Source organism: Spermophilus citellus, assembly GCF_964194105.1.
Source record: "Spermophilus citellus genome assembly, chromosome: 18".
Classification (NCBI taxonomy): domain Eukaryota; kingdom Metazoa; phylum Chordata; class Mammalia; order Rodentia; family Sciuridae; genus Spermophilus; species Spermophilus citellus.
Genome location: NC_138200.1, coordinates 331490 through 359394, shown reverse-complemented (window position 1 = coordinate 359394; position 27905 = coordinate 331490). Strand labels below are relative to the sequence as shown.

Below are 27905 nucleotides of genomic sequence, written 5' to 3'. Positions count from 1 at the left end.
ATTGGTTAGTACAAGAGGGGGGTTCCTTTGAACTGATTGGTTTAGGCCACGAGGGGTGTATGTGCTAAACTACATGGTTTCCCAACTTGTTATCAACCACCATAAACTACTGGGGGGTCATCTGGCATCCCAGGTATTTCCCTGTCTCATGCTGATTAGAGGTTGCTAGGGGGTTGCTATGGGTCCTCACCTAGCCTGACTGAGTCAGGGACACCTGGCGCCACAGATCTCTCCTGTTATTTACAGACAAACAACTCAGCAGGGTGGGTATGTGCTTAGGAGTGCTCTGTGGGTTTTCCAAGGACAAGGGTCACGCCCCCTTCCTTAGGACAGGCCTTGAGATAGAAACTGCTGTTATTTATTTTTAAAAATGGAGTCACATAAGCTCATAAGCACATATCCACCCTGCTGAGTTGTTTGTCTACAAATAACAGGAGAGGTTGAGGCGCCAGGTGTCCCTGACTCAGGCAGGCTAGGTGAGGACCCATAGCAACCCCCTAGCAACCTCCAATCAGCATGAGACAGGGAAATACCTGGGATGCCAGATGACCCCCCAGTAGTTTATGGTGGTTGATAACATGATGGGAAACCATGTAGTTTAGCATGTACACCCCTCGTAGCCTAAACCAATCAGCTCAAAGGAACCACCCTCTTGTACTAATCAATCTTGTACTAAACCCCCCCTCTTGTACTACCCAACTTGTTCCTGCCATTGAATGTGCTAATCAGTGTTAAGAGTTGTTGTTTGATTTTCCAGCGGTATGGAATGATTTGCTGTGTGATGCTGTGACACATAGAGTATCCCCCAAAAACCTATAAAATCTCACTGAACAAAGGATCAGGACTCACTCCCTGGGACCGCTGCGACGGGAACCGTTGTGAGTCCAGGCTCGAGCTTGCAATAAAGTTGTGTGATTGCATGGGATTCAGCTCCTGGAGGTCTATTGGGGTCCCACGAATCTGGCATTACATCTGCAGGGCAGGCTGAATGTATGTTAGCTGCAGGATAACCCCGGGCACTCAAACCCCCCAGGTCCTTTATTACCTGTTTGCAACAAAGCTGAACACTCGACCCCACTCAACACTCAACCCCCACCTATCTGGTGAAAAGGAAACCTACATCTGACCCCTGCCCCATCTGCCTGAAGGCAGAAGATGACAACCTTAGCAACTACTGTGTGATCCAATCATTGTATGCCAACAAGGCAGCTTGCAGACCCAGAGACCCCATTAGATTTTGGCTATAAAAACTCTCTCCTGCCAGGCCCCTCTCTCTTGCTCTCTTTCTTCTCTTGTTTTTGCTGTCTATCTTACTCTCTCTCACACCCCCTTCTTTTCTCTCTTTCCCTTCTCTCTCTCTCTCTCTCTCTCTCTCTCTCTCTCTCTCTCTCTCTCTCTCGCTCTCGCGCTCTCTCTCCCCTCCTCCTCCTCTTTCTCCCGAATAGGAGTAAAGGGAAAAGCCCAGGTATCTGCCTGCAGCAGGAAGGGCTGCACCGACCTCCCGCGGGGCGTCCCAGACCACTGGCTCAAGCTGGCGCTGGGAGGCGGTGCGGAGCCAGACCTAGCCCCTGGGGCTGCACGCCGCTCTAGCCATTGCGCCGACCCTGACACGGCAGCGGCCTCGGAGCCCGCGGGTTCAGGCAACTTGGAGCGACCGCAACTCCCCCATTGGCCGAAGACCCCACGGGCGAGACCTCCTATTGGTTCAGGGGGGAACTAACGTCCCATTGGCCAAAGGCTCTGCGGGCAGTGACTCCCATTGGCCCGTCACGGCGGCGCGCTGCGTGGCCTTCTGGGAGTTGTAGTCACAGCGTCACAGGCGTGGTCGCCATTGTCCTGCGGGCGGCTGGTCGGGTGGGCCCCTTGGTGGGGGAGGCACTCTAGCTTGGGGGTCGCGGCACTCTAGCTTGGGGGTCGCTTCGGGCTTCGGTGCTCGATCCTTTCGCCCAGGATGGACTCCGAACACGAAGCGGCAGCGGTTGCGATGGCTGCGCGGCCACCGGCGGCACGGCTTCAGGTAACAACCCTAACGACGGCAGCGGGCCCCAGGCCCGGCGTCCCGGTGGCTACTGGCCTGCAGCCCCGCGCCCGCGAGGCCGGAGGCGACCGCGACGCCCTCCTGCGGGGCCGCGGCTGTGCAGCCGGGGACCGGCCCGGGCCGCGCGCTCGGGCGCACGCTCTCGGGGCGGGGGCTGGCTTTCCCTGTCCGCGGTGACAGCTCGGTGACTGGCGGGCAGAGTGCGTGGGACACGTACTGTCGCACGAACTTGCTGAAGCTCCTGGGGTCAGCAGACGACCCCGGCCCCGGAGCTGCGAAGCCCCCTCCTTGGAGTGAGTCTGCTGAGGGGAGGCCAGGTCCCTGCGCACCAGGGCCCCAGTCACCCGCGGGGCTCCGGGGCCAGCGGCCTGGGCGTCTGCAAGGCCAGCTGACCATCAAAGCCCCAGACTGGATGCTACCTCCGCTTAGCAGGAACCCAAACCGAGTCAGCTCCTCGAGCTCTGCCACTTGGAAACTAGGTTCTTCCTGCGTGTGTGGTTGATTTGTTTATGGGCAAACTGTGGTTTGGTTCACAAAGTGAAACTATCGATGGCCTCGGATTGCCAGTTTTCGGATGTGTTGGCAGATGTTCTGAGTAGAATCAGAGGACACAGGAACAGGAGCAGAAACCTCTGGGTCCAGCCAAAGGTTCTTTGTGCGTCATGTCAGAGCCACAACTTTCTTTAGCATCTTTAAACCCACTTAAATTTTTCTAAAAGGAATTACCTTTCTTTATTGAAGTATTTCTTGTGATTTTTATTTTATTTTATTTTTTTAGTTGTAGATGGACACAGTATCTTTATTTTTTTTAAGAGAGAATGAGAGAGGGGAGAGAGAGAGAGAGAGAGAGAGAGAGAAAGAGAATTTTTAATATTTATTTTTTAGTTCTCGGTGGACACATCTTTGTTGGTATGTGGTGCTGAGGATCGAACCCGGGCCGCACGCATGCCAGGCGAGCACGCTACCGCCTGAGCCATATCCCCAGCCCCACAGTATCTTTATTTTATTTTATTTATTTATATCGGGTGCTGAGGATCGAACCCCATGCCTTACATGCTAGGCAAGTGCTCTACCTCTGAGCCACAACCCCAGCCCTCTTGTGTGGTTTTGTGGATTTTTTTTTTTTTTTTTTGAGAGAGAGAGAGAATTTTTTAATATTTATTTTTTAGTTTTCATTGGATACAACATCTTTATTTTATTTTTATGTGGTGCTGAGAATCGAACCCAGCGCCCCGTGCATGCCAGGCGAATGTGCTACCGCTTGAGCCACATCCCCAGCCCTCTTGTGTGGTTTTGAATTGTATTTCCTTGATGACTAATGTTGAGCATCTTTTCATGTGCTTATTTGTCATTTGTGTCTCTTTCTTGCAGAAATGTCTTTTTCAGATTCTTTTACTATTTTAATTGGGTTGTCCTTTTAATATTGAGTTGTAAAAGTTCTTTATACATTCTAGATACAAATTTCTGGTGTGTGGTCTCCCATTCTGTGAAGTTTTTTTTTTTTTTTTCCCTGCTTTGTTTTAACTTTCTTGAGAGTGTGCTTTGAAACTGCAAAAATCTTTTAGTTTTGAAGTCAAATTTATTTATATTTTCTTTGTTGTTTGTGCTTTTGGTTTCATATTTAAGAATCCTTTCCCAAATCCAACAATTTATCCCCATGTTTTCTTCTGGGAGTTTCATATTTTTGTCTCTTACCTTTCATTTACATCTTTGTTTCATTTTGAGTTAACTTGTATGTATGGTGTCAGGAAGGGAACCAACTTTTTTTTTTCTTGCATTGGCTTCCAGTTGTCCTATATTATAGCAAGTGTTTTTAGCCACTTAATTCCCGTCTTAACCCCAAAGGAGTGATGCTTTGTATATATGGAAACTGGGAGACAGAGATACTATGCACTGTCCGTGCATGCCAGGCGAATGTGCTACCGCTTGAGCCACATCCCCAGCCCTCTTGTGTGGTTTTGAATTGTATTTCCTTGATGACTAATGTTGAGCATCTTTTCATGTGCTTATTTGTCATTTGTGTCTCTGTCCTCCGTGTAGTGTCTCTTTGTCTTGGCTCTTGGGAAAGAAGTAGCTAAGCCAAGACTCTGATCCAGAAATAGATGACTTTCAAGTGTGGTCACAACCAGCACAAAGAAGAATTTTGTTTGTGGGACATGTTTTAGATATGTGTATCAATTTATAAACCCGACTTAATTTCTACCTTGTCTCTAGACGTTGGCAGTTCTGACCACTTGTGTCCTGTGTTTCCCTACATTGAGTCAGTTGTGAGTCCCCGATGCCCCTTCAGACACGGCATGTGCTCCTTGTAACCTCTGGCCCTACTACTCACAGGGTAAGTCCACTTATGGGCTGTCAAGCTGGCCGGCTTAAGCCACGTGAGCCTGCCTGGTCCCTAAGATAGGTGAGTTCCTGACACTGACAATACACCCCTCTTCAGGGAGGAGGATGAGCCTCACTTTGTATTGATAGATCAGTGAGTGTATTAGTATGTGTTAGCTCTTGCTGTGTAACAAAAAACAGTAGCCATTTCTTCAGCTCAGAAGCCTGAAAGCCAGGGGTTTAGGCTAGCCTTACCTGTCTGATTAGTTGTAGGTAGTTGTGATTAATCTTTCTGGGTGGTCTTATATGTCCACACAGTACTACAGCCCACTCCTGCACATAGTGGCTCCTAGGTGTCCAGTGAGACCTGGTTCACATCACTCAGTTGTACATCCTCTCAGAACACGGACCTGCCCACTTTCTCCTTCCCATTCTTCCTCTGCCAGAGAACACTGATGGGATGGTCCAGCTGATGGAGAATGCTTGTGATGTTTCAGGAGCCTGTGACCTTCCGGGACGTGGCTGTCGACTTCACCCAGGAGGAGTGGGGGCAGCTGGAGCCTGCCCAGAGGACCCTGTACCGGGATGTGATGCTGGAGACCTTTGGGCACCTTCTTTCTGTGGGTAGGAACTGCTCTGCAAACTCCAGAGGCTGAATCTTCCTGCATTACAGGGTCTGACTTCAGCCCTTGTGCCCTGTGGGTCCACGTGGGAATGAAGGCGGGATCTGGCCTTTTCTGTCACAGTGCAAACCTTAACCTGAACACGAGGTGTCCACGTGTCCTGGTAGGCAGAGCCTGGCCTGGTTCTCTCTCTTCAGAGCAGCCCTCACCTCCTGTGTCTTTTCCTGTTTCCAGGTCCTGAGCTTCCCAAACCTGAAGTCATCTCCCAGCTGGAGCAAGGAGCTGAGCTCTGGGTGGTGGGGAAAGGAGTCGCCCAGGGCTGCCATCCAGGTGAGACTCTACCGGGTCACTGGAGATGCATTCTTTTTTTTTTTTTTTTTTTTTTTTTTTTTTTTTTTTTTTTTTAAGAGAGAGTGAGAGAGGAGAGAGAGAGAGAGAGAGAAGAGAATTTTTTTTTAATATTTATTTTTAGTTCTCGGCGGACACAACATCTTTGTTGGTATGTGGTGCTGAGGATCGAACCCGGGCCGCACGCATGCCAGGCGAGCGCGCTACTGCTTGAGCCACATCCCCAGCCCTACTGGAGATGCATTCTGTGAAAGGAGTGGTGCTTCGAGGTCCTGGAGACCACCCCTGCACTAAGAGGCCTTGCAGCATGTGAATCGTCATGCTCACAGCCATAGCTGGTTGTAACCAAAGGACGCAGCCTGAAACCAGCCCAGGGAAAAGGCACACAGGGCACAGTCCCTCAGGGGAAGCCACTCTCCACCTGCATGGACCTCCCAGTGCCCCTGGCTCAGGGAGCCTGGCTAGAGACAGGGTCAGACTGTCCTGGGTCTGGTCTCATGGCCGAGGTTCCAGGTCTGGGGTGCACCACATGTCACAAAGAGCCACACTCAGAGCACACCTATCAGCTGGGGTGGTATCAGGCACCTATCAGTGCCCTCCCAGCTCCAGATGCCTAGAGGCAGCCAAGAGCCAACCTTGAGAGCAGCCTCTCTCGGAAGGGGGCCTCAGGTCTGCCCTGTTACCTGCTTCTGCACAGTAGCCACCTCACTTGAGCTGTCCTTCCTATGAACTCAGAGACCATTCACCTCTTCTCCAGTAGTAGGAGCCCTACCCTGCTCCCTCTCTGCTCCCTCTTTCTCCGAGGTCATTCCCACCTTACCAGCCATCTCAGCAGGCCCTGTCAAGTGTGTGAGCCTCTTCTTCATCTTCTCCACTTTGTTCTTGTATATCTGGATCCTTTCAACCTGTTCCCTAATCTTCCTATTCTCTTGTCAGAAGGATTGTGCTTAGCTCTAGGTACCTTAAATCCAGGTTAGAACAGCTCAAAGAAAAGAGGCATTTTTCTCGTGAAGCAGGAACCCTGAGTCAGCTGCTATTGTTGCTGGCATGGCACTTAGAGATACCAGGGCTGATGGTTCTGTGATTTCCCTGGTCTTTCCTTAGAGTTACACTGTGACTGCAGCAGCTCTAGCCATCACATCTTCCATCCAGGAAGGAAGGAAGGAAAGAAGGGAGGAGATAGGAAGATTCATTTGTCCCCTTTTATCTGAAACATGAAAGCCATCCACTGGGGGTCTCCCTGGTCAGGCCTGATTACTATCTCCTGCCCTGACCCTTGTCAGTAGGGAAAGTGAGAAGGAGGGCATCTGGATTGTGGTGATTGGATTAGGCACTGCAGGCCCACCCTGTGGCTGGGACCTGGTGCTCTCACCATATCTGGGTGCGGTCAGCAGTGCCTGCAGACCAGTCTCCCACCCCGATGTCTCCTAATGCCCTGTGCCTCCTTGGTAGGGCAGGATGAATCTTCAGCAGATCTTGTGTCCCTTGTTTACTGGTTGTCGTCACTGTCACTCCAAACCTGCTTACGAGAAACAAATCCTCCTCATCTGGACGTTTGCCCTTGACTCACAGGTCTCAGGCTACAACTAGAGGCAGGTTTTGAATGATGTGTGCTCTTAAGTATTGAGCAGACACAGGTCTGGTGTGGCATCAGAATTGTGACAAGGGGTCTTAAGAACTTAATCCAGACAGTTGTAAATGCTCCATAGTCGGAAGGATCTCACAGCTTCATGTGAGAGCAAAGTGTACTTTTTACTTAACATTTTGGATTAGTTTCCTATTGCTACTTTACGAAAGTACCACCATCTGGGGAGTTTGAGACACTTCTTTTTCTCATAGTTGTGGACATCGGAGTCCAGAATGGCCTGTCAGGGCTGGACCTTCTGGTGGCTCTAGGGGCATGTCTTCTTGTCTTTTCCAGCTTCTGGAGCCACCATGTCCCTTGGCTGGTGGGTCCTTCCATTTCAGAGCACCTCGTTCTGACCTCTGTTCCCATCACTACATCCCCGTCTCTGACTCAGACTGTCCCGTGTGGACCCTCTGAGGGCCCTGGGGTACTAATCTTCCACTCTCCAATTCAGCTGATCACATTTGCAGATCCCTTTGCTAGAGAGGGTCACATATCTACAGCTTCCAAGAAGTGGGCTTGGCATCCCCGAGGGACCGTGGATTAGTTACCACCTACTTCATCAGAAGACAGCACGATGCTTGTTTTTTAAGGGAGAAGAAAGCTCTCCAGGCAGATCCCTGCTCCTGATGCACCCATGTTCTGGGGGCTAGGTGCCAGTGGTGTTGAGCCCCTCCTATCCCTTGCTCATCTTGCCTCATTTCTTTTTTTTTTTTTTAGAGAGAGAGAGAAAATTTTTTTTTAATATTTATTTTTTAGTTCTCGGCGGACACAACATCTTTGTATGTGGTGCTGAGGATTGAACCCGGGCCGCACGCATGCCAGGCGAGCGCACTACCGCTGGAGCCACATCCCCAGCCCTTGCCTCATTTCTTTACTATTTCCCTTCTGTGGCCACAGCTTCACCCCCTGCAGGTCACCTCCTGGCCAGCTCAGTCCTTGCTTTTATCTCATTCTTTCTCTCCATAGACTGCTTTCTCTGGGAACAAGGAGGCCCCCAAATGCAAGGCTCATTGGTTTTGGAGGCAGCTGGGGCTATGTCCTCAGCTCTGAGAGTCCCAAGGAACTGAGGCTGGAGCAGGAGCCTGGCACAGCCTCAATGCTTCCCACCGTGCTTCACATGGCTCCACAAAGAAGCTTCTCTGCTGTCCCAGGGCACGAGTGTCCTGCTATGTGGCCCCCAGTTTCAGCTTTTTCAGTTTGGTCCATTACAGCCTGCTACTGGCATCCCTTCTCAGACCTCCTTGGCGAGTGGCCTGCTCTGGTCTTCCTCTTCCCCTTCCCACTGGCAGTGCTTGCCTGGGCCAGAGTTGGCGCTAGTGTCATGTTGAACCTCTTCAGTGACACTGTCAGTCTCAGGGCTGGTGAGCCACCATTTGAGCCCCTGCAGCAAACATTGCTAAGGACCCACCAGGTGCTGCCTTCAGTGCTGGGAATGCAGTGGAGAATGACAGGCAGGCTGCCCCTTCGCGCAGGTGCCTGTACCAGCTGTGAGTGCAAAACTGAAAAAATCCGGACGGAGGCCACAACGGGACTCTGGTGCTCTGTCTAGAGTCTGCGTGTTAGTGGTCATCATGTCCATTTGCAGACTGCGCCCTTCACCACTGTAATTCCAGAGCCTCTCTGTGCTGTCTTGGTCACTCTGGCTACCAGAATGAGGTTTCACTGCCTGGGTGGTGTACATGACAGACATTGGATCCATATAGTTCTGGAGTGGGAGTCCACTTAGTTCCTTGTGTGCAGTGACTGCAGAGGGAGGAAGCTGGCTCTCTGGCTTCTCGTTTCCAAGGGCTCTAATCCATCACCACCTTTGTGACCTGTTTCCACTCAAAGCCTGTTTCCTAGTGCCATTACATCAGGGGTGAGGGCTGACCCACAGGAGTTCTGGTAGGACACAGTGTCCAGTCCCACAGTCTCTCCATCTTCCCTGCCTCTGACACTCACCAGTCTACTTCTGTCTGGATTTGCCTGTTCTGGATATTCTGTGTCTGTGGACTCGGCTGTCTGACCTTCATGTTTGGCTTCTTTAACTTTGCATGATGTTTTCAAAGATTTCCAGTTTGTCACGTGTCCGTTCTTTGTTCTTTTTATATTTATTCTTTAATATTCCATTGAATGGATAGGTCACATTTTGTGTATCTATTCATCAGCTGCTTCTACTTTTTGCTTATTAAGACCAGTGCGGGGGGAACTGGGGTTGTGGCTCAGTGTAGAATGCCTGCCTAGCATGCATGAGGCACTGGGTTCGATCCTCAGCACCACATAAATATAAAATAAATGTGTGTGTGTGTGTGTGTGTATGTGTGTGTGTGTGTATATGTGTGTGTGTGTATATATATATATATATATATATTTTTTTTTTTTTTTTAAGCCAGTGTTGCTGTGAACATTCACGTACAAGATTTTGTGTGGACTGAGTTGTGTTTTGTTACACCCGCTCTGGGTGCTGTGTAGAGTTGAATTTGGAGGCTTGAGGTGAAGAGCCCAGCATCCGGCTACCCTCAGCTCCTTTCTTGTGGTGCCAGTGGTCCTGAGCCCCTCCTATCCCCTTGCTCATCTTGCCCCAGGCCCTCATTTCCCCCTGGAGTCCCTCCTGCATTTACTGAGATGTGTTTCTGAGCACCTAAGACCTATTGAATCAAGAAATTGTATGACACAGTGACCACTGAAAGAATAGACATGTGACGCGTCATGGCAAGACTGAAATAGATGAGGGGGCTCGAGGGCTGGGGTGAGCAGCAAAGTGTGATTTCTAGAAGCAGTTTTCCATGGAGCGGGGTAAACCTGATGGAGCCATAAGACCTTAGAGTGATACTGGCTGTCTCTGGAGTGACAGAGATGGCCTCTTGGAGGTGGGAGAGCTCTGGGTATGATGGAGATGGCCTCTAGGGGGTGGGAGAGCTGTGGAATGAAGAAGATGGTCCCTAGGAGGTGGGAGAGCTGTGGAGTGAAGGAGATGGTCCCTGGGAGGTGGGAGAGCTGTGGAGTGAAGGAGATGGTCCCTGGGAGGTGGGAGAGCTGTGGAGTGAAGGAGATGGTCCCTGGGAGGTGGGAGAGCTGTGGAGTGAAGGAGATGGTCCCTGGGAGGTGGGAGAGCTGTGGAGTGAAGGAGGTGGACCCTAGGAGGTGGGAGAGCTGTGGAGTGAAGGAGATGGCCCCTGGGAGGTGGGAGAGCTGTGGAGTGAAGGAGATGGTCCCTGGGAGGTGGGAGAGCTGTGGAGTGAAGGAGATGGTCCCTGGGAGGTGGGAGAGCTGTGGAGTGAAGGAGATGGTCCCTGGGAGGTGGGAGAGCTGTGGAGTGAAGGAGATGGTCCCTGGGAGGTGGGAGAGCTGTGGAGTGAAGGAGGTGGACCCTGGGAGGTGGGAGAGCTGTGGAGTGAAGGAGGTGGACCCTAGGAGGTGGGAGAGCTGTGGAGTGAAGGAGATGGCCCCTGGGAGGTGGGAGAGCTGTGGAGTGAAGGAGATGGTCCCTGGGAGGTGGGAGAGCTGTGGAGTGAAGGAGATGGTCCCTAGGGGGTGGGAGAGGCATGGAAGCATATTTTCCCTGTGTCTTATAGAAGACCTCTGCATTGTTGTAAGTTATGGTGGCCTAAGGAGACACCTGAGGTGTGCAGCTGTGTTTGCCTCGAGCCCTTGAGGTCAAAATAGAGGAGGATATTGGGCCTTGGCAGGGCAGGTCCTAAGCATCCTAGGAAGTAACAGGCCTGGGGTCTTGTGGCCCTTCTCTGCTCCTGTTTTTAGTTGTAGGTGGACACATGCCTTTATTGTTCTTTTGGTGTTCATATGGTGCTGAGGACTGAACCCAGGGCCTTGCACATGCTAGGCAAGCGCTCCGCCTCTGAGCCACAACCCCAGCCCTGCTCTTTGTTGTTTCCCACTAATGCTTCGAGTTCTTCTGTTTTCTTTTAGGCTGGGAGCTGGCACCCACAGGCCTGGCTTCACCCAAGCAGGGCCCTCCTGAAGAGGAGCTGTCCCCTGTCACAGAAAGGCCAGGGCTCCCAAGGGACACTCCTTGTCCCTCCACAACAGAGGGAGCCTGGGAGCATGAGGTCCTGGGCCAGCCCATCAGGAAAGGCCAGGACTCCTTGAGGGGACTGGAGTTCTTCCTGGAGGAAGCACCTCTTCAAAATCAAGGCACCAAAAGTCTCAAATTTGGGGAAAACTGTGTCCTTAGTTCCAACCCAGATGCATTCCCAGAGATCTCTAAGAGAGAATACTTCTGTACTTACGACTCTCAAGTTCCCAGCTCAGAGCACAGCTCGGGCTTAGTCAGTCAGCAGACCGGCTCCCCAGAAACTCAGCCCTGTGGAAGCCACGGCTGCCACAGAACCCCTGAGCAGGCAGCTCCTGCAGCAGAGCCTCTGAGGAGCCAGGTGCAGGACAAGCCCTACAAGTGCGCCGACTGTGGGAAGGCGTTCAACCACAACGCCCACCTCACCGTGCACAAAAGGATCCACACGGGGGAGAGGCCTTACATGTGCAAGGAGTGTGGGAAGGCCTTCAGCCAGAACTCTTCCCTGGTCCAGCACGAGCGGATCCACACAGGGGACAAGCCCTACAAGTGTGCTGAGTGCGGGAAGTCCTTCTGCCACAGTACACACCTCACCGTCCACCGGAGAATTCACACGGGAGAGAAGCCCTATGAGTGCCAGGACTGTGGGAGGGCCTTCAACCAGAACTCCTCCCTGGGCCGGCACAAGAGGACCCACACAGGAGAGAAGCCGTATACCTGCAGCGTCTGTGGCAAGTCCTTCTCGCGGACCACCTGCCTTTTCCTGCACCTGCGGACCCACACAGAGGAGCGGCCCTATGAGTGCAACCACTGCGGGAAGGGCTTCAGGCACAGCTCCTCGCTGGCCCAGCACCAGCGGAAGCACGCTGGGGAGAAGCCCTACGAGTGCCAGCAGAGGCTCATCTTTGAGCAGACACCAGCTTTAACGAAACATGTGTGGGCAGATACCCTGGGCTGCAGCCCACCTCTGACTCAAGACGAGAGGACTCACCGGAGCGACAGGCCCTTCAGGTGTAATCAGTGTGGGAAGTGCTTCATTCAGAGCTCTCACCTCATCCGACATCAGATCACTCACACCAGAGACGAGGAGCCTGGGGGGCGCCCCCGGAGACGCTGTGGCCGGAGCTCACTCCGCAGGCATCAGCCCACAAAAGCAGGAGAGAGCCCTGGGGACCAGCCCAAGGCTGGGCAGCCAGCAGGCGGGGCCCTGGCCTTGTTTGACATCCATGAGATCATGCAGGAAAAAGGCCCTGTGCATGTCATTGGGGTCGGGGAGCCTTCCATGGGCGCCTCCATGTTGTTTGATATCACAGAATCCACATAGGAGAGGAACTCTTCAGACGGCTCTTGGACCACAGGTACAAAAAAATGTGGTAAGTATGCACAGTCCATTCAAGAGGGTCTGGGGATAGAAGTGCTGACAGTGACTTGGCTTTCAAGGAAACGACACTTCTCAAACACCTAAAATTGGTGGCTCCAAAATCTATCAAACCCTTTAATAATAGATCCTTTATGATGGTTCCTCCATCTCCCTAAAAGGAGTTCCCCAATAATAAAACCTACCCACATGTGTAATGTACAGAAGTCAGTATGTGACCCATTTTGTAAAGGATAAATCAAAAGTATCTGTAATGGAAGAATGTGTACTGAGTCAGTGTGCAAGCTTGCTGTGCCACTCTGTGGGCCCTGTCAGGAGGGAACCCTGGGCAGCAGCCCTTTGCTATGCCCTGGTGCGGGGTTTGCTGTTGTCCTCACAAATACCGTGAGTGGCATTTCTGTACCACCATAGTGACTAACTCTCAAAAGTTTTGGGTAAAACAAAATGTGTTTCAATTCTGGGAAATTCTGTCTAAATTTAAAGTATGCAACAGTTAATATGTGTGTCTTTGTGAAGGAGAGTAGGTTAGCATCTTGGAGGGCGGGTCCTCACCTGCACACAGGTGGCACTGGGCCAGTTCTGCTTTTCACAGTCATTGCAGCATGCATGGCTTCTGCCACATTTCAGCCACACCCCGAGATCATCTGACAGCAGCCCCCACACTTCCTGGGATTACATCTGCTGTGGAAACCACAGCCTCAAAATACGAGTGTTGCTGAAGCTACAGGTGTTCTGGTAGCTGTGACTCAAGAGTAGCAGGCCCTGGTGTCTTGGGTCAAAGCCAAGGATCCACTCAGCATCCTGCAGGCCCAGGGCAGCTTTTCAGAAAAGGATCTTCCACCCCAGGTGTCCATAGTCCTGTGTGGAGAAGCTGTGAACCAGCCCAGCACTGTGGCTGATGTTTTCTCAGCTCTAACTCCATTGATTGAAGTTGTACTAGTATCCTGCAAGTTTGGCTTTATCAAATGGGACCATCAGCTGGTTTACACACAGTACAATTCCCAATTTTCAGTAAATCCTTTTGCAGTCTTCATGATTGGTGTGAAGAATGGTAGAGAATCCACCTTTTTTTTAAAAAAAAAGAATTTTTTTTAAGAGAGAGAATTTTTTAATATTTATTTTTCAGTTTTTGGTGGACACAACATCTTTATTTTTATGTGGTGCTGAGGATCAAACCCAGCGCTCCCGCGCATGCCATCCGAGCGTGTTACTGCTTGAGCCACATCCCCAGCCGCCACCTATTTTTTTTAATATTTATTTTTTAGTTGTAATTGGACATAATACTTCTTTATTTTATTTTTTTTTATGTGGTGCTAAGGATTATTGAACCCAGGACCTGACACGTGCTAGGCGAGCACTCTACCACTGAGCCTCAACCCCAGCCCTCCACCTATTTCTCTCAATAACCTTTTAGCATTGACAGTTTTAAAACAGGAATGATATATTTTCATTGTTTCCCCCCTCATCTTCCCATCTCTTTCCTACCCTGAATTATTTTTACATTAGTCCCAGAAAATATTATTTTATCATATTTCTGAATATATTTCTAAAAAACAGGGAGTTTAAAATACACATGACCAAGTTGATCACAGGACAAAGCCATTTTTATAGTCATCTAAGCTTTTTGGATTTTCTGCCATGTTGGTGTTTGCACATAGCTAAGGGCTGAGTTCAAATCAGGGCCGTGCCCCAAGGTCATTGTTTGTATTCTTCCCCTGGTCGTTGTAGTAAAGGAAAAATTTCATTTTACCTAATATCTATGATGAAACAAGAAAACCATAAAATTTTGTTGAATCTCAAAACTGTGTTGTTATTGTCTTACCTGAACAAATGTCCTGAGACATCTGATTTTCAGTTGTTCCCATTGCCTCATAAATTTTGTTTTGTTCTAATCATAATCTAAACAAGATCCACATAGAGCATATGGTCAGTATTTTTCTTTCTTAAATCTCTTTAATCATGCTGTTTTTTATTTCATCTTTTTTTTGTTAGGAAGGAAACAGAATAACCTAGATTTTTCCTGCCTGGGCTGCCCATCACACCCTCCTTGCTTTGGTATGACAGACTGCCCTGATTTGTCACCAAGCCTTGGAGTCATGCTGAGGGCCCACAAGATCATGTGCCTGCCACCTTTCTAGAGCTCTTTCCTCCTGTGGGGCCTCTGCTGGAGACCAGTGGAGGCCCTTTCCTAGGAAGTGGAACATTCTGGCATGACCATTTACTGTCCAGCGTGGGAAACGTCACCCTCATGTTGCTTTCCTGCAAGTGTTCTGAGGAAAGCAGGGGTTGCCGACCCTCATGCTTGCGATTCCAGAAAAAAAGAACGTCATGTGTCATGTGAGGTCCCTCATGTGGCACAGCACTGGGGTGTATAAACTGAAGATGTCAGCCTGCCTTGTGACCTAAAGTGAAGCCAGCTGTGGGCTTCTGCGTGCCCTGGCCACAGCCCTTGCCTCGCCACCAGGACCCAGGTGTGCGCAGCTATTCCTCCATGTGGTATTCCTGCTGCCGTTGCTTTCTAGTGAAGTTAAAGCGTCTCATCAGCGTCAGCAATTGAAAGGAAGGATCATGACCCATCTCCACTTGTAAAAGTTGGTTCTTAAAAACAAACTGCAGAAGCACTGTCGCATGGTCTGGGTGCAGAGCTGGAGAGAGAGCAGTTTCCCCGGGAGACTCCCGCTACACGGGATGACTGAGCGTCAGCACACACTGCCCCTGAGCTTCCTGCGACCACTTGTTCCTCAGATGCTGGGAAGGTCACATGGTGGGGTTTCTGTTGGGCAGTCTGGCTTTCAGGACGCTCACCCCAGATGCAGGACCCTGACGTCACCCTGGGTTCCTTCTCTGCACCCAGCTTTCCCTCTGGGCCGTCCTCCCGTTTCTCTTCCAGCTCTGACTTCACGGCAACTCTGGGCCTTCATTTCTTGGCCCAGGCCACTTGCTGGTTCATTATTAGCAGGTGACTTTCCGTTTACATAGCTACCAGGTTAGCTCAGTGACAGTTCTGTGAACTGTCAGATGAGGACAATTAGTCACAGGGCAGAAGTAACCAGCTGCTGCAACTAGAGTAACCAGGGCAAGTCCGCAGGTAGGAAATAGTGGAGCCAGAATTCAGTGTCAGCTCCCAGTCACCAGTGGCCAGAACAAATTGGGCTTGGTCAGGACTGACTTTTCAGCCAGTCAGCGAGGGTGTACTGCAGCTCTTGCATCTTTCCCTCGTGGTCTCAGGAAGAGTGCTGAAGCTCTAGCCCTGGCGCCTGTTGTCGAGACTGGGGGAGAAGGGCAGGCCAACACAGCCCTCTGATGACGCTTCAGAGAAAAGCCTTTCCTGAGAGCCTTTGCATGTTCCCAAGTCTTGTCACCCAAGACTGAGTCACAGGGCCACCCCTGGTCACGGCATTCTTAGCACTTCTAACTTCTGGTAGACAGGTTGTGGGCAGAGGGTGCAGAGAGGCAGTGCCCCGTCTCCTGTGTTCCCACTCCTGTGGCACCAGCTTTGCAGACCCTCTGATCTGCTGCTGCACAGAAACTGCTGGGCCTCTGCCAGGTCTCCGGGCATGGCATCTGCACCCCAGCCACTAGGTCTGCCGACCTTGCAGCTCTCCACCTCTTCAGGGGCTTCTAGTTTCCCCCTCACCCTCTAAGCATCAGGGTCCCACAACAGACGGGATGGTAGGTGTCATCTGCACCATGGCTTATGTCTCCCGCCCCCATGTCTAAGTCTGGTGCTTCTGAGTTCTGAACGCCAGGCCCAGACAGCGGCTATCTGTCATTGGGCAGCTCCCCACAGGTACTGCAAAGCTCAGGAACCCAACCTGCCCAGACACTGTCGTTTCCCTCCAAACCAGCTTTCCCGTCGCTGTGATGGACACATGCCATCCCACTGTTGAAGCCAGAAAATCAGCCTGCTTTGGCTTGCTCCTCATGAGCATTTGTGTTGCTTTACCCTGTAAATATCTCAGGTCTGTGGGCTTCATCCACCCTCAGCCTCTCAGGACAGCCCTTGGAGGAGGTAGCACTACCAGTGATGCAGCAAGACCTGGCCAGTCTGGTAACAGGCAGAGCATGGAGTGCTCCTGGGCAGGGGACACCCGGCAATAAGATCATATTTGTCCACAGCTCTGGTGGCTGGGCCTGGGCCACCCTTTTCCCTCCACCTTGGCCCCCAAATCACATCCTGAAGGGAGGAGCGTGGGATGCTGTGGTTACAAGATTGGAACACAGGAGCAGAGGAACAGGCGGTGGAAACGCACATCTTAGTTTCTCCTCAGTCCTTGTCCAGTCATGGTGTTCCTACCCATTTCCTTAGGTTTTCAAATAGGAAAATTCCTCAGGGGAAATTACTGAAAACTAGGGGAAATTTATCTGTTTGTGAAAGTAACTCAGTTCTTTGTAGCTAGACTTGGAAAATTCACTGAGTTTTTAACAAGTGAAATTTTATTTAAAATTTAATTCTTGGGGCTGGGGTTGTGGCTCAGCAGTAGAGCACTTGCCTAGCATGTGCGAGGCGCTGGGATGGTCCTCAGCACCACATAAAAATAAAGGTATTGTGCCCAGCTACAACTGAAACTATTTAAAAAACCTCAATTCCTCATACTTTAACCATGTACAAATAGTATTACCATATAGATTTTCTAATTTTCCTTGCAATTTTTATTAAAATGTAAACGCCTAAACGTGGTGTCCATCAATTCAAATGTAGTTACCTCATGTAGAAACTCAGAATCCCTTCCAGCTCCCTCATAACTCCTTGTTATATGTTGAGCTTTTTCCCCTCACAGAGAAATTCGTGTAGCTTGTGAAGACACCTTTCAGGAGGATCCTGACAGTGTGTGCTCCGCCCTGTCTGCCAGCCTAAGGGTCCCAGGGCGTGGGGCGGCCACTGAGCTCCAAGCACACAAGCCCGTCCCTGCAGTTCTCGTCGTGCTGTTGGTCTTTCAGGGAGCACGTACAGCAACCTGGAAAGTAATCAGTGGTGGAATGGAGACCACAGCTGTCCAGGCAGAGAGTCCTCACTAGTGTGGGCAACAATGAAAACAAACACATGTGGACCTGGTGTGTTTCCGTTTGTGTAAAGAGAAAACCGCTGCTCACAGTCTCCAAAAGGATAAACACTTGGGGAGGCGTCCGGGGACAGAGAGGAGGAATAATTTTCACTCTGTAACTATATTTTTGGAATTTTAAAACCTGTAAAAGGATTATGTTAAAATAAATTTAACAAATCTCTTTCAGATTTTATAATTTGCTGGTTTACTGTCTGCCTCCCCCTGCTACAGTGTTTGCATAAGCAGGACTGCTGTATCTTATTCACACTTGTTACCTATATGTACTTGTGTGTGTGTGTGTTCATGTTACAAAACCAGCTGAGTGTAAAATAGCTTCTAGCTCCTTGAGGACATCAAAAATGAAAAGTAGGGCTGTAGCTCAGTGGTAAAGCACTGGCCTAGCACATGTGAGGCACTGGGTTTGCTCCTCAGCACCACATAAACATAAATGAATAAAATAAAGATATTGTGTCCATTTACAATTTAAAAAAATAAATGGAAAGTGATTGTAGTGGGATTTGGGATGTGACTCAGTGGTAGAACATCCTTGCCTCGCATATGCAAGGCCCTGGGTTCAATCCCTACTAGTGGGGTAGGGGGCGGGGGGTTGTAACACAAGTTTCCAAGTTAATTTATTTAACTCCCTGTATTAGGACAAATTATGAGAAGTTGCAACACAAGTTGTGGCCAACAGCAAAGTATTCAATTTCCATGGTAACTGCACTTCCTCCAAGGTGTTCACATTATTTCTGCAAAGGGTAAGTGGAAGAAATCTGCATCTGTCGTGAAAATCAATAAGGCGCAATATAAACTTCTTCCAGAATGCACTGTCCAATATGACAGCCACTGGCCCTGAAAAGCTATTTAGGGATAAATTTAAATAAAATGAAATGCAAAGTTGACTTCTTCCATCACTAGTCACATTTCAGCTTTTCATATTTAGGTTTCTCTCACTGCAGAGACTTCTTTGGGTACTGCTAGTCCGAAGGTAAGTAGCTGAGAGGACTTTTTAAATGTAGGCTTGCGACTATCCAGATGTAATGTGCCGGGTGATCCAAGTCAGCCTGACCGAGTGGTCTTCACCAAGTCACACCGGCGAGTCTTGCGGCTGTGCCCGGGACTTCCCTTTACTAGCAGTTTGACTGGCTTGACAGGAGCTGCGCTTTATCTCGGGGCGTTATCCTGGACCTAGGGAAGAAGGAACTCGGGGACCTTCGCTGCATGGGTTTATATTTGCTCGATTTCCAGCTAAGGGAAGGGGTTGTAAAGACGAGTCCTGGTATCACGAGGCTGCTGGACGCTCACTGATAGCACGTGTGCAAAGCCTGCGTTTAGTACCCAGGACCAAAAAAGTAAAAAATTCTGAGGACCAGAGCCTTTGAGACGGAGTCCCGTTTCTCCTTAGCTAGCAAAGCGAGAAATCTGCCAGCCTTGTTTACAAGAAAAATGTCGAGATACTTTTTTTTATAAAAGGATCCTTTCTAGATTGAGGTCCACTCAAAGGGCTGGCAAAAAGCGTGGTTTTTCTTCGCACTTGAATAAAAGAGGAGGAGCTACGTGCAGCCCCAGTTCGCCAGGCCTCCTGGGAGGGTGAAGTTTTAGCGGAAGTGCCGCCGGGCTCGCGTCGCGCAGGGCCTCCTGGGGTTGAGGTCTGGCGGAAGTGCGGCAGTGGCTCGCGTCGCGCAGGGCCTCCTGGGGTTGAGGTCAGGGGGAATTGCCTGGGTTCCTTCAAGAGGCGGCGCCAAAGATATGAGCGGAGGGGCGGTGCACGTGAGTGAGGAGCAGGAGCCACCCTGGCTGAGTACATGAGCCGCGGAAGTCACAGGTGGCAAGTGGGGCCTGGGAGGGGTTGACCTAGGGTGGGGATCTCTGGCAGAGAACGTCACTATGTTTCCACTGGGACAAGGGGCGTCCTGTGTCTGACACCGCCCATGCGCGCAGGGTACACCCTGGTGCGTGTGACGAGTGTGACACCGCCCTTAGGGTGTGCAAGGGACACTTCCAGGTGCGATAGTGTGACACAGCCCAGGTGCGCAGGAGACATCCAGGTGTGTATGATGAGGGTGACACGGCCCAGGTGCACAGGAGACATCCAGGGGTGTATGACGAGGGTGACACAGCCCAGGTGCGCAGGAGACATCCAGGTGTGTATGATGAGGGTGACACGGCCCATATCAGGGCAGAGAAGCCCCAGGTGTACCTGTGGCTGGGTCGTCACCCCTTGTGAGCCCACCGTAGAGAAGGGGTGTCCTGCAAGTGTTAACACCACGTGTGTACAGCAGCTGCTATCTTGGGTGTGAGTGTGCCCTGTGCCCTGGGTCCCTCCTTGTCTCCCCCTCCCCAGCCCCTGGCAACCACCTGGATACTTCATATAAATGGAATCTTACAGAACGTTATTTCTTATGTCTGACTTTTTACTGATCATGTTTTGAAGTCCTTTTTGTAACATGAAAAAAAAAAACCACTTTTTTCCCAAGCCAAACTGTATCGAGCTTATTAAAGATAATTTTCATAAACAATCATGGTATTTCAGGTAGGAAATGGGCAGACATCCTTAACAGTATACAACAACTTTCAAACTCCCTTCTTGGATGGACTACCAAAATCAGAAAGCCACTACAAAACCCCATGAAGTCTTCATTGGATGCTCAGAATTGGGAAAGTTTAGAGTGAGGGTTGACATTTCACATTTAGCATGTTGTTTAACAACTTTTTACAAGCTGACCCTGACTTTCAGGAAATGAAGTGAAAATGGCAGAATTATTAATGTGAAGATCCACAATCTAGAGAAGGAACTGCTGCTCTTCTGAGGGACACCATCTCAATGATGTCACTGGAAAGTCCAGATTGCCTGACACACTGATAACACCAATTGTTGGGAGTCAGGTCCCAACAGGTCTGAGTTTAGGGGAGTTAACTGTGCCTATGGTAGAGAGGGAGAGAAGGACGTAAAGGTGAATTTGAGTTTTTGCATACCACAAAGTCTTTGTGCCAAGGTGGCTGTGTGTGCCAACATCAGGGAGCCAAGAGGAAGTCTCTTACAACCATCAGGGAAAGGTGTTCCCCCACAGCAATCCAGCTTTGGAGACATTCTACTAGTGACCTAGGCTCCTTCCCTCCAAAACAACAACGAAGTGTTCTGTGTGCTAACAACATAGCTTTAAAAGAAATGATAAAGGAAAACAAAATTCTGCATTTTTATTAAACTTGATAAAAACTAGAATTTCAAACTGTACAGCCACCAGAAGTCCACAGTTATCAAAAATGCACACACTTCCCTTGGTGTCTCCAGCACCTTCGGATTTCTACGCCTGGTCTGTTTTGGTATCTCATTTTCTGCAGGGTTATCCCCATCCTTGCCAGTGTCAGCTGTTCCTTTTTCCCCTTTGGGTACCTTCTCTCCCTTATTGGCAGGGGCCTTTTAAGGCTTGGGCTCTGACTTTGGAAGAACAGGTTCAGCAGACAACCCTGAGGATCTTTGTGATTTGTCCTTCACCTGGGCTTTATCTCCTTTAGCATCCCCTTCAGCCTTTCTCTTGGGCATGGTGGTGACAGTGGTAGGACAGTGGGGATGCAGCAGTGGGTAGCTTTGATTGGTTCAAGGGTCATTCTCACCTCTTCTTCTCACTGCTCCAGTTTTTCACTTCTTTTATGGCTGAATATGCTATTGTATGGGTATGCCACAGTTTGTTGACCCATTCATCAGTTGATGGACATTTGGGTTGTTTTGAACTCTTCTGATAGAATAAACCATGTTGTGAATATTTACATTCAGATTTTGTATGGATTTATGTATTTGGGAGGGGCAGGAAGCCGGTGGTAACAAGGCTGAGGAGCATGACCTCAGCATGTCTCTGTTCTGGGAGCTTCTGTGGGCATGTGACCATACCTGATACTTGATACCTGTGTTCACTAACCATGTTTCACTTCCCAGAATCACAGACCTGAGCTCCCTGAAGTCAGAGCAAGGAGCCCAGAGTCCCATAGCTGTGTGTGAGTTGGGAAAAAGACAGTGCTCTGCAGGAATCTGTGCAGGTCACCAGCAACATGGGCCTCTGCTCAGGACTGAGACCACAGCCCCCCACCCACCCTGTAGCTGCTGAAGCCAAGCAGCCTGGGACAGAGCAGAGAGGGGCAGCTGGTGGAGACCAAGGAACCAGCTGAGGAAGACAGCAAGGAGGTAGTGACAGTGGTACAGGAGGCAGGCACAAAGCTAGGTGACCTCTGAAACCAGATCTCCCAAAACACGTCCTGCTCCTGCAGCCCTGTTCCACTGCCAAGCCTTCCTCATTCTGGCGTGGACTACGCCTCCTCTCACTTATCCTGTCTCCCATGTCTCTTGCTTCCTGTGGCTATTCCATTACATTCCACATAACACCAGGACTGGGGTGGGAGTATTTTTTATTAATTTTAGTTGCTAATGTACCATTTATTTATTTATTTATATGCGGTGTTGAGGACCAAACTCAGTGCTCACACATGCCAGGCAAGTGCTCTGCCACTGAGCCAAGGGTCAGGGTATTTTGAACCCTAAATGGTAAGGGCACTCCTACCTTTAAGCATAAGCTAATTCCATTGTGAATTCCATTGCTGTCTAAGCCATCAGAACGTAATTGGAAGACTTTCTGTAAAACACAAGACGTGGGCTTCTATAGTCTCAGCTATTGAGTAGGCTGAAGTCAGAGGATCCCTTATACCCAAGAGTTCAAGGCCAGCCTAGCAACGTAGCCTGTCATGCTTCCTGCTCCCTGCTGGCCACTCAATGGATTATAAGTTCATCTGTCACCTCAGAGGTCTTCCCTGGACCCCTGATCCTAATGGGTGCCACACCCACCCACGTTATGTACCTATCACATTTGAAGATACTTGCTCTCATTCATTATCGAGTTTCGTGATGTTGTGCCCTGCCCATCCCTCTGTGAATGAATGGATAGGCAAACGACCTGCCACAGGAGGATTGTCCTCCATTTTACAGGTAGGAAACCACCTCCCCAAGGAAGGTGAGAGTCCAGGACCTCAGCAGACAGTGGTAAAGGTGGGTTTGGTCCTAGACCCAACAGACTTCACATCTCATCCACAATTGCTATTCCCAGCACCATGGGAAGTTGGCCGTGGTCACTGGGCAGATGAGGGCCCCAGGGATCTTCTCTGTGTCCTGCCCCAATGGGAAAGGAGCAGAAGGCTGGTGCCCACATCAGGCCTTCCCTCCTGGGATCCTGAGAACCTGAATTCAGGACAGCTGGCATTCCCACGTTTCTCCTCAGCACTGGACCAGCTGGTATCTTATATAGTCCCCCCTAGAGGCCTCCTGTGGCCACTGTGAATGAAGCCTTGTGGCATGGAACTGGGGTCACAGAGAGTTCATTTTGTATGAAACACAGCAATTGACAACTCCTGGGAGGTTTCAGAAATACCCACAGGAAACCCTGCTGGGCCGGGGGCTGTCCATGGTGCTGAAACGGACTGGTCCTACACTGTCCATATGGCAATGAAGATCCAGTGCAATAAAAGAGATTACAGGGGTCAGGAGTTTAGCTCAGTGGTTGGACTCATGCTCAGTATACAGGAGGCCCTGAGCTCAGTCCCCAGCACCAGAAAATATGTCAGATGCAGCTCCTTATCACACCAGCTGCATTTCTTGTCACACCAGCTCTATTTCTCATAGTCAGGAGTTATGTGGGGTTGATAACACTTTATCAAACAACACCACCCCAGAATGTTCCCGTCCTCTCAGAACACTCAGAACTGCTACGGTAGTTCCATGGGTGTGTGTATGTATACCAGACACGCAGATCTCTATAAAAAAAATTGGTTCTCTGGAAGGCACAAGTGTCCAAATCCCTGTCTGCCACTCACTGGCAGCAAGTTTTGATTTCGTTTCTCTGTGTGTTTTCGAGCCTATAAAAGAGGGTGATGATGGTGCCTCACTTTTGGGTGGTCGGGGGCCTACGGAGAGGTGCTTACGCAGTGGTACTCAGGAAAGGTGAGCCAGTGGCAGCATCTCCCCATACCTGGCTACCAACGCCCAACTTGCCATACCACAACCCATGGTCCCCACATGAAGAAACTCAGAACTTGAGAGGCACAGGGCCTGGGGGCACTGAAAGTGGCAGCACAGCAGGGTGCCGAGATGGCATGGCTTAGGCGGCCTGCACCGTAAAGTGCTGGTGTGTTCTGTTCCACAGTTTTGAATGGAGCGATGCTGTCGCTCCTCCTGGAGCTGACAGACAGCATGTCGCTCCTCCTGCCCTGTATGTCCTCGAGGAAGCTGATGCCTGCCTCTGGGCTATGGCACTGCTAGTGACACTCAGCAGAGGGCAGCTCTAGAGCTGCTAGCTTCTGCTGTGCCCAGAAGCTGCTGGGACCCCTGCACAAGGCCCAGGTGGGTTCCACACCCCCTAGAGTTAGGGGACGTAGGTCACCCCATCACTGTTCATATTCGCTGGAGGACAGAGTCCTCCCATCCACACCTGGATGCTGTCCTCACAGCTGGAAGTCTGGTCCTTGGGAGGGGTGGACGCCAGGGGGCCTCACGTCCCTGCAGAAGCCTGGCCAGGCAAGTGTCTCGCTCTCATGGCTCTGTTTCTTTTCTGCAGAGGGGGTCTGCGGCATCTCCTTGCTCAGGGGCAGAATGAGAGTCAAGAAAACTGACAACTGGGGCTGGGTGTCACTCAGTGGCAAAGGGCTTGCCTGGCATTCGCAAAGCCCTGGGTTTGACTCCCAGTTCCACAAATGACAAAAAAAAAAAAAAAAAAAAAAACCCAGAAAGTTGATAACTGTAAGGCACTCATGCTTGGGACATGAGTAAATGTTGGGGGGAGTGGTTCATGGAGCAGGAGGGAGCAGGCCCAAAGCAGGGATGGAGGGGGAAAGAGGTTTCTATCAAGGATAGGGCCTGAAGACTGGGGGCTCTGGATGAGAACTCTAGGTTGGGTCTTGGGCCTGAGGACAGGTCTGAGCTGGACTCCCTCAATCCCTCTCCATCCCTGCTCCCGCAGCTCTCCCATCTCAGGGAAGCTTCCAGTAGGACAGGCCAGAAGCCTAAGACACCACTTTCTTGGCAGGCGAGGGTTTCCCCCGACGTCAGAATTGGACATGCACATTTACTTCCATCCCCTTTCCCCTGCTCTTGTACCAGGCAGCTCTGCCCTGGTGCTCACATCCTGGAGCAGGGATGAGAACATGGGTACAGGGAGACGTGGAGCTCAGGAGCTCTTTGGGACCAGGCTGTTTATCAGCCAGCATCCCAGAACAGTGCTCAGACCCCAGGAGACACTGCTTAATGAAGGACAAGGGTGTCCCCAAGCCAGTGTCTGCCTGCAGGTGGCATCCAGGTGGAGCCAGGAGCTGTGGGTGTGGTGATGAAAAGTCACGGAGCTGGAGGTAGAGCTCAAGGGTCAAGCACTTGCCCAGCCTGGGTGAGGCTCTGGGTTCCTTCCACAGCATCCCCAAACCCACCAACCCACCTTGGGATTCTGAAGTCACTGCTGCCGCTTGACAGGCCTCTCCTCCATAGGGTCTCAAGGGAGACCCTACACAGGCAGAGGGACTATGTTCTTAGGACCACATCTATGCCCCCAGCCATGTGTCCTATCTCTGAACTGGGCTTGGGTGACTCCCCACCCGGAGTCTGTGGTGGCAGGAAAGACCAAGTTGGAGGCATTTGATGGCACATGGCCAGACACCACCCAGGCCTCCAGACCTCCTCTGCCAATCCTGAAGGAACCAGGTATCACACAGGTGTGGCATGGTCAATTTGGAGGGGAGTGCTGGTGAAGGCCATCCAGCTGTCCCCTGGGGTCTACAGAGCTGGCACTTAGGGAAGGTGCTGAGGAGTCCCCACGGCATGGCTCAGGCCGCTGCCACAGAATGACACAGACCAGGAGGCTCAAAAGCAGTTGTTTCTCCCAGTTCTGAATGCGGGACGTCCAGGAATGTGGTGTCAGCAGGGCGTGGTTCCAGTCAGGCCGGCTTTCTGGGTCCTGGTGTGGCGTAGTGCTGGGCTCTGGGGGAATTGGGGGTTGGATGGACTTACTCTTCTTATGAGGGTATCCATCCCTACCCACTCATCTGACTAATAATACACCTAAAGCCTCACTCCAAATACTGTCCCATTGAGGACAGAACTTCACCATGTGAATATTGTAGGACCCAGAGAGTGACCCTGGCACCCAGCACAACACTGGTACCATCGGCACTTGACCCAGGCCACTCAGTGCATTTTCGACACCACTGCATCCTGCCATCCCTGGGTACAGCCTTGGTCGGACTTGGCCTGTGACTGGACCCACAGGTGCAACATCTCAGAATCCAGGGACATCGGCAGATGTGTTCGTGGACTTCACACAGGAGGGGCGGGGGTTCTGGGCCCAGTACAGAGGACCCTTTACCAATCAGTGATACTGAGGATACTAGCAATCTGTGTCCCTGAGAGAGGCCTCCCCATTTCTTCATCTGTCACTGGGTGTGTGCCTCATCACCACTCACCAACCCCCAGGGATGTCCCTGCTCTGACCCATGTTTCCCCGCCCCATCCACCTGGGCTGACTGCTGCCCAGCCCTTATCACCAGGGAGAGGACTTTCCCCTGCCTCATCGCGTACAGAGCGGCACTCAGCCCCGTCAGGGCCCTGCTGATGTGGGCCACAGCTCAACGCTTCTTCCTCCTTCTCAACACTGGCAGGACTTCCTGATTCCCACCAGACATGACCTCCAAGCTGGAACAGTGGGGAGTCCCTGGGACTATCCAGGGAGTGAAGTAAGGGTCTCTGCAAGGGTCCTGGTGCAGGGAGGTGCAGGACTTATTGAAGGTAAAGAGGCAGTTGGTTAAAGAGCCCACAAGCAAATCCCATGTGCATGAATCAGTCATCCCAGCCCCTGACGACCACTGACCTATGGACTGGCCTGGACATTTCCTATCAGTGGAATTTATGTAACTTAACCTATATAAATACAGAAAAGCTTATTTTACTTACAAATGCACACAGGTCCTGTGTGGCTTTCACTGAGCACGACGTTTTCAAGGTTCATCTGTAGCACAGCAAGTACCCTTCACCTTCCTTTTGGCTGAATCATAGTCCATTGTGTAGCTAGATCCTATTTTGTGTCTCTGTCCATCAGTTGATGGACAGTGGGGCATTTTCCACCTTTGCCTCCTGGAACAGTGCTGCTCTGAACACCTGCATGCAAGTTTTTGCTGAACTGTTTTCCACTCTCAAGTATGTGCTAAGGAGCAGAAGGGCTGGACCATGTGATAACTGTATATTTAATCTTGAGAAAACACCACACTCTTTTCCACAGTTGCTGCATCATTTTACATCCCACTACCAGTGTATGAGGGTTCTGATTTCTCCACATTCTCCCAACACTTTTTTTTTTCTTTTTGTGGTGCTGGGTGTCAAACCCAAGGCCTCATGAATGCTAGGCAGGTTCTCCACCACTGAGCTACACGCTCTGCCTGCTCGTCATACACATTTCTCCTTTGTGTTACTGCCATCCTCGTGGGTTTACATAGATATTATTTTCACAGCTGAGAATGTCAGGTCCATTTGCAGAAGGAACCAAACCCCCAGTGTTGGACATTCCAGGGCCCATCGAGGTGTCATCTGCAAGTCCTCCTCCCAACTGTGAGGTGCATGATGTGCCCTCCAAGGAGCTTCAGGGTGTGTCCCTAGCTGTGCCCAGTAGGCACATCTTTCCCTCTGCCACACCACCTCATGCAAGCTCTGCTCCTGACTCAGGTAGTCCAGGAGGAAGCCCCCCATTTGGGGATAGATTTCTTCTCAGGCCTGACCCTGAAGAGGGCAGGACCTGGCTCAAGGGCAAAAGCTGAACACCATGATTGGTCAGTCGTCTGGTGGTTTGGGGACAGGAACCACGCTTTTTGCTGGCTTTTGAGTGAGGATGCTGGAGAAGGGTTTTCCATGAGCCCTCAGGTGATCATATTCCAAAAAAAATGGAAAATAATGATGTTCACCTGGGCAGGTCTGTCTACGACGAAATGTGCTTGCTCACCCTGCTTCCCTGCATTCAGGGCCTGTCACTTAGAGTCTTTCTTGCTTCCTATGAGGACAGGGTATATTAGCTTCCATCAGCTGGATTTCTTAACACAATAGAATGGATTCTTTCACAGAACTTGGAGGCTTGATATCCAAGGTCCTGACAACTGGGCTGAAATCAAGATGTTGTCAGGACTGGGCCTGGTGGCACATGCCTGTAATCCCAGCCACTTGGAAGGCTGAGGCAGAAGGCTGCCAAGTTTGAACTGAGCCTCAGCAACATAGCAAGACCTGACCAACTTAGTGAGACCCTGTCTCAAAATAGGAAGAGCTAGGGCTGTGGCTCAGTGGTAAAGCACCCCGGGTTCGATCCCCAGGACCAAAATAAACAGATAAAACATTGGTGGGCCGCACCACCCCCAGATTCTCAGGGAGAGCTGCACCTTGCCTTTGTCAACCTGGGGCTGCTGCCACTCCTGGAATCATGGCCACATCACTCCAATTTTTGCCTCTGT

The 27905-nt window shown here is 50.6% G+C and overlaps 1 protein-coding gene and 1 long non-coding RNA gene across 6 annotated transcripts in view; one reads left to right on the top strand and one right to left on the bottom strand.

Moving 5' to 3' along the window:
• LOC308637720 overlaps nucleotides 1–27905 on the bottom strand; it is a 116460-nt gene that overhangs the window by 27308 nt on the left and 61247 nt on the right. The window lies entirely within an intron of this gene.
• On the top strand, nucleotides 1822–17596 carry ZNF8 (zinc finger protein 8). Of its 5 annotated transcripts, XM_081274411.1 has the most exons (6): nucleotides 1822–2017; nucleotides 4253–4373; nucleotides 4858–4984; nucleotides 5218–5313; nucleotides 10868–12343; nucleotides 14341–17596. In XM_081274411.1, the coding sequence occupies exons 2-5, from the start codon at nucleotides 4317–4319 to the stop codon at nucleotides 12292–12294; spliced, it is 1707 nt and encodes a 568-aa protein (XP_081130537.1). In that variant the 5' UTR covers nucleotides 1822–2017; nucleotides 4253–4316; the 3' UTR covers nucleotides 12295–12343; nucleotides 14341–17596. The 5 variants fall into 5 exon arrangements, with proteins under 5 accessions (XP_081130537.1, XP_081130538.1, XP_081130536.1 ...); XM_081274412.1 differs by lacking the exon at nucleotides 4253–4373 and having other exon boundaries at nucleotides 4807–4984; XM_081274410.1 differs by lacking the exon at nucleotides 4253–4373 and having other exon boundaries at nucleotides 10868–12328; nucleotides 14341–17593.

Coding starts and splice junctions, on each gene's coding strand:
- ZNF8 (XM_081274410.1), top strand. CDS start 1,952: ATGGACTCCGAACACGAAGCGGCAGCGGTTGCGATGGCTGCGCGGCCA. Junction 4,985..5,217: donor TGGGCACCTTCTTTCTGTGG/GTAGGAACTGCT, acceptor TCCTGTTTCCAG/GTCCTGAGCTTCCCAAACCT. Junction 5,314..10,867: donor CGCCCAGGGCTGCCATCCAG/GTGAGACTCTAC, acceptor GTTTTCTTTTAG/GCTGGGAGCTGGCACCCACA.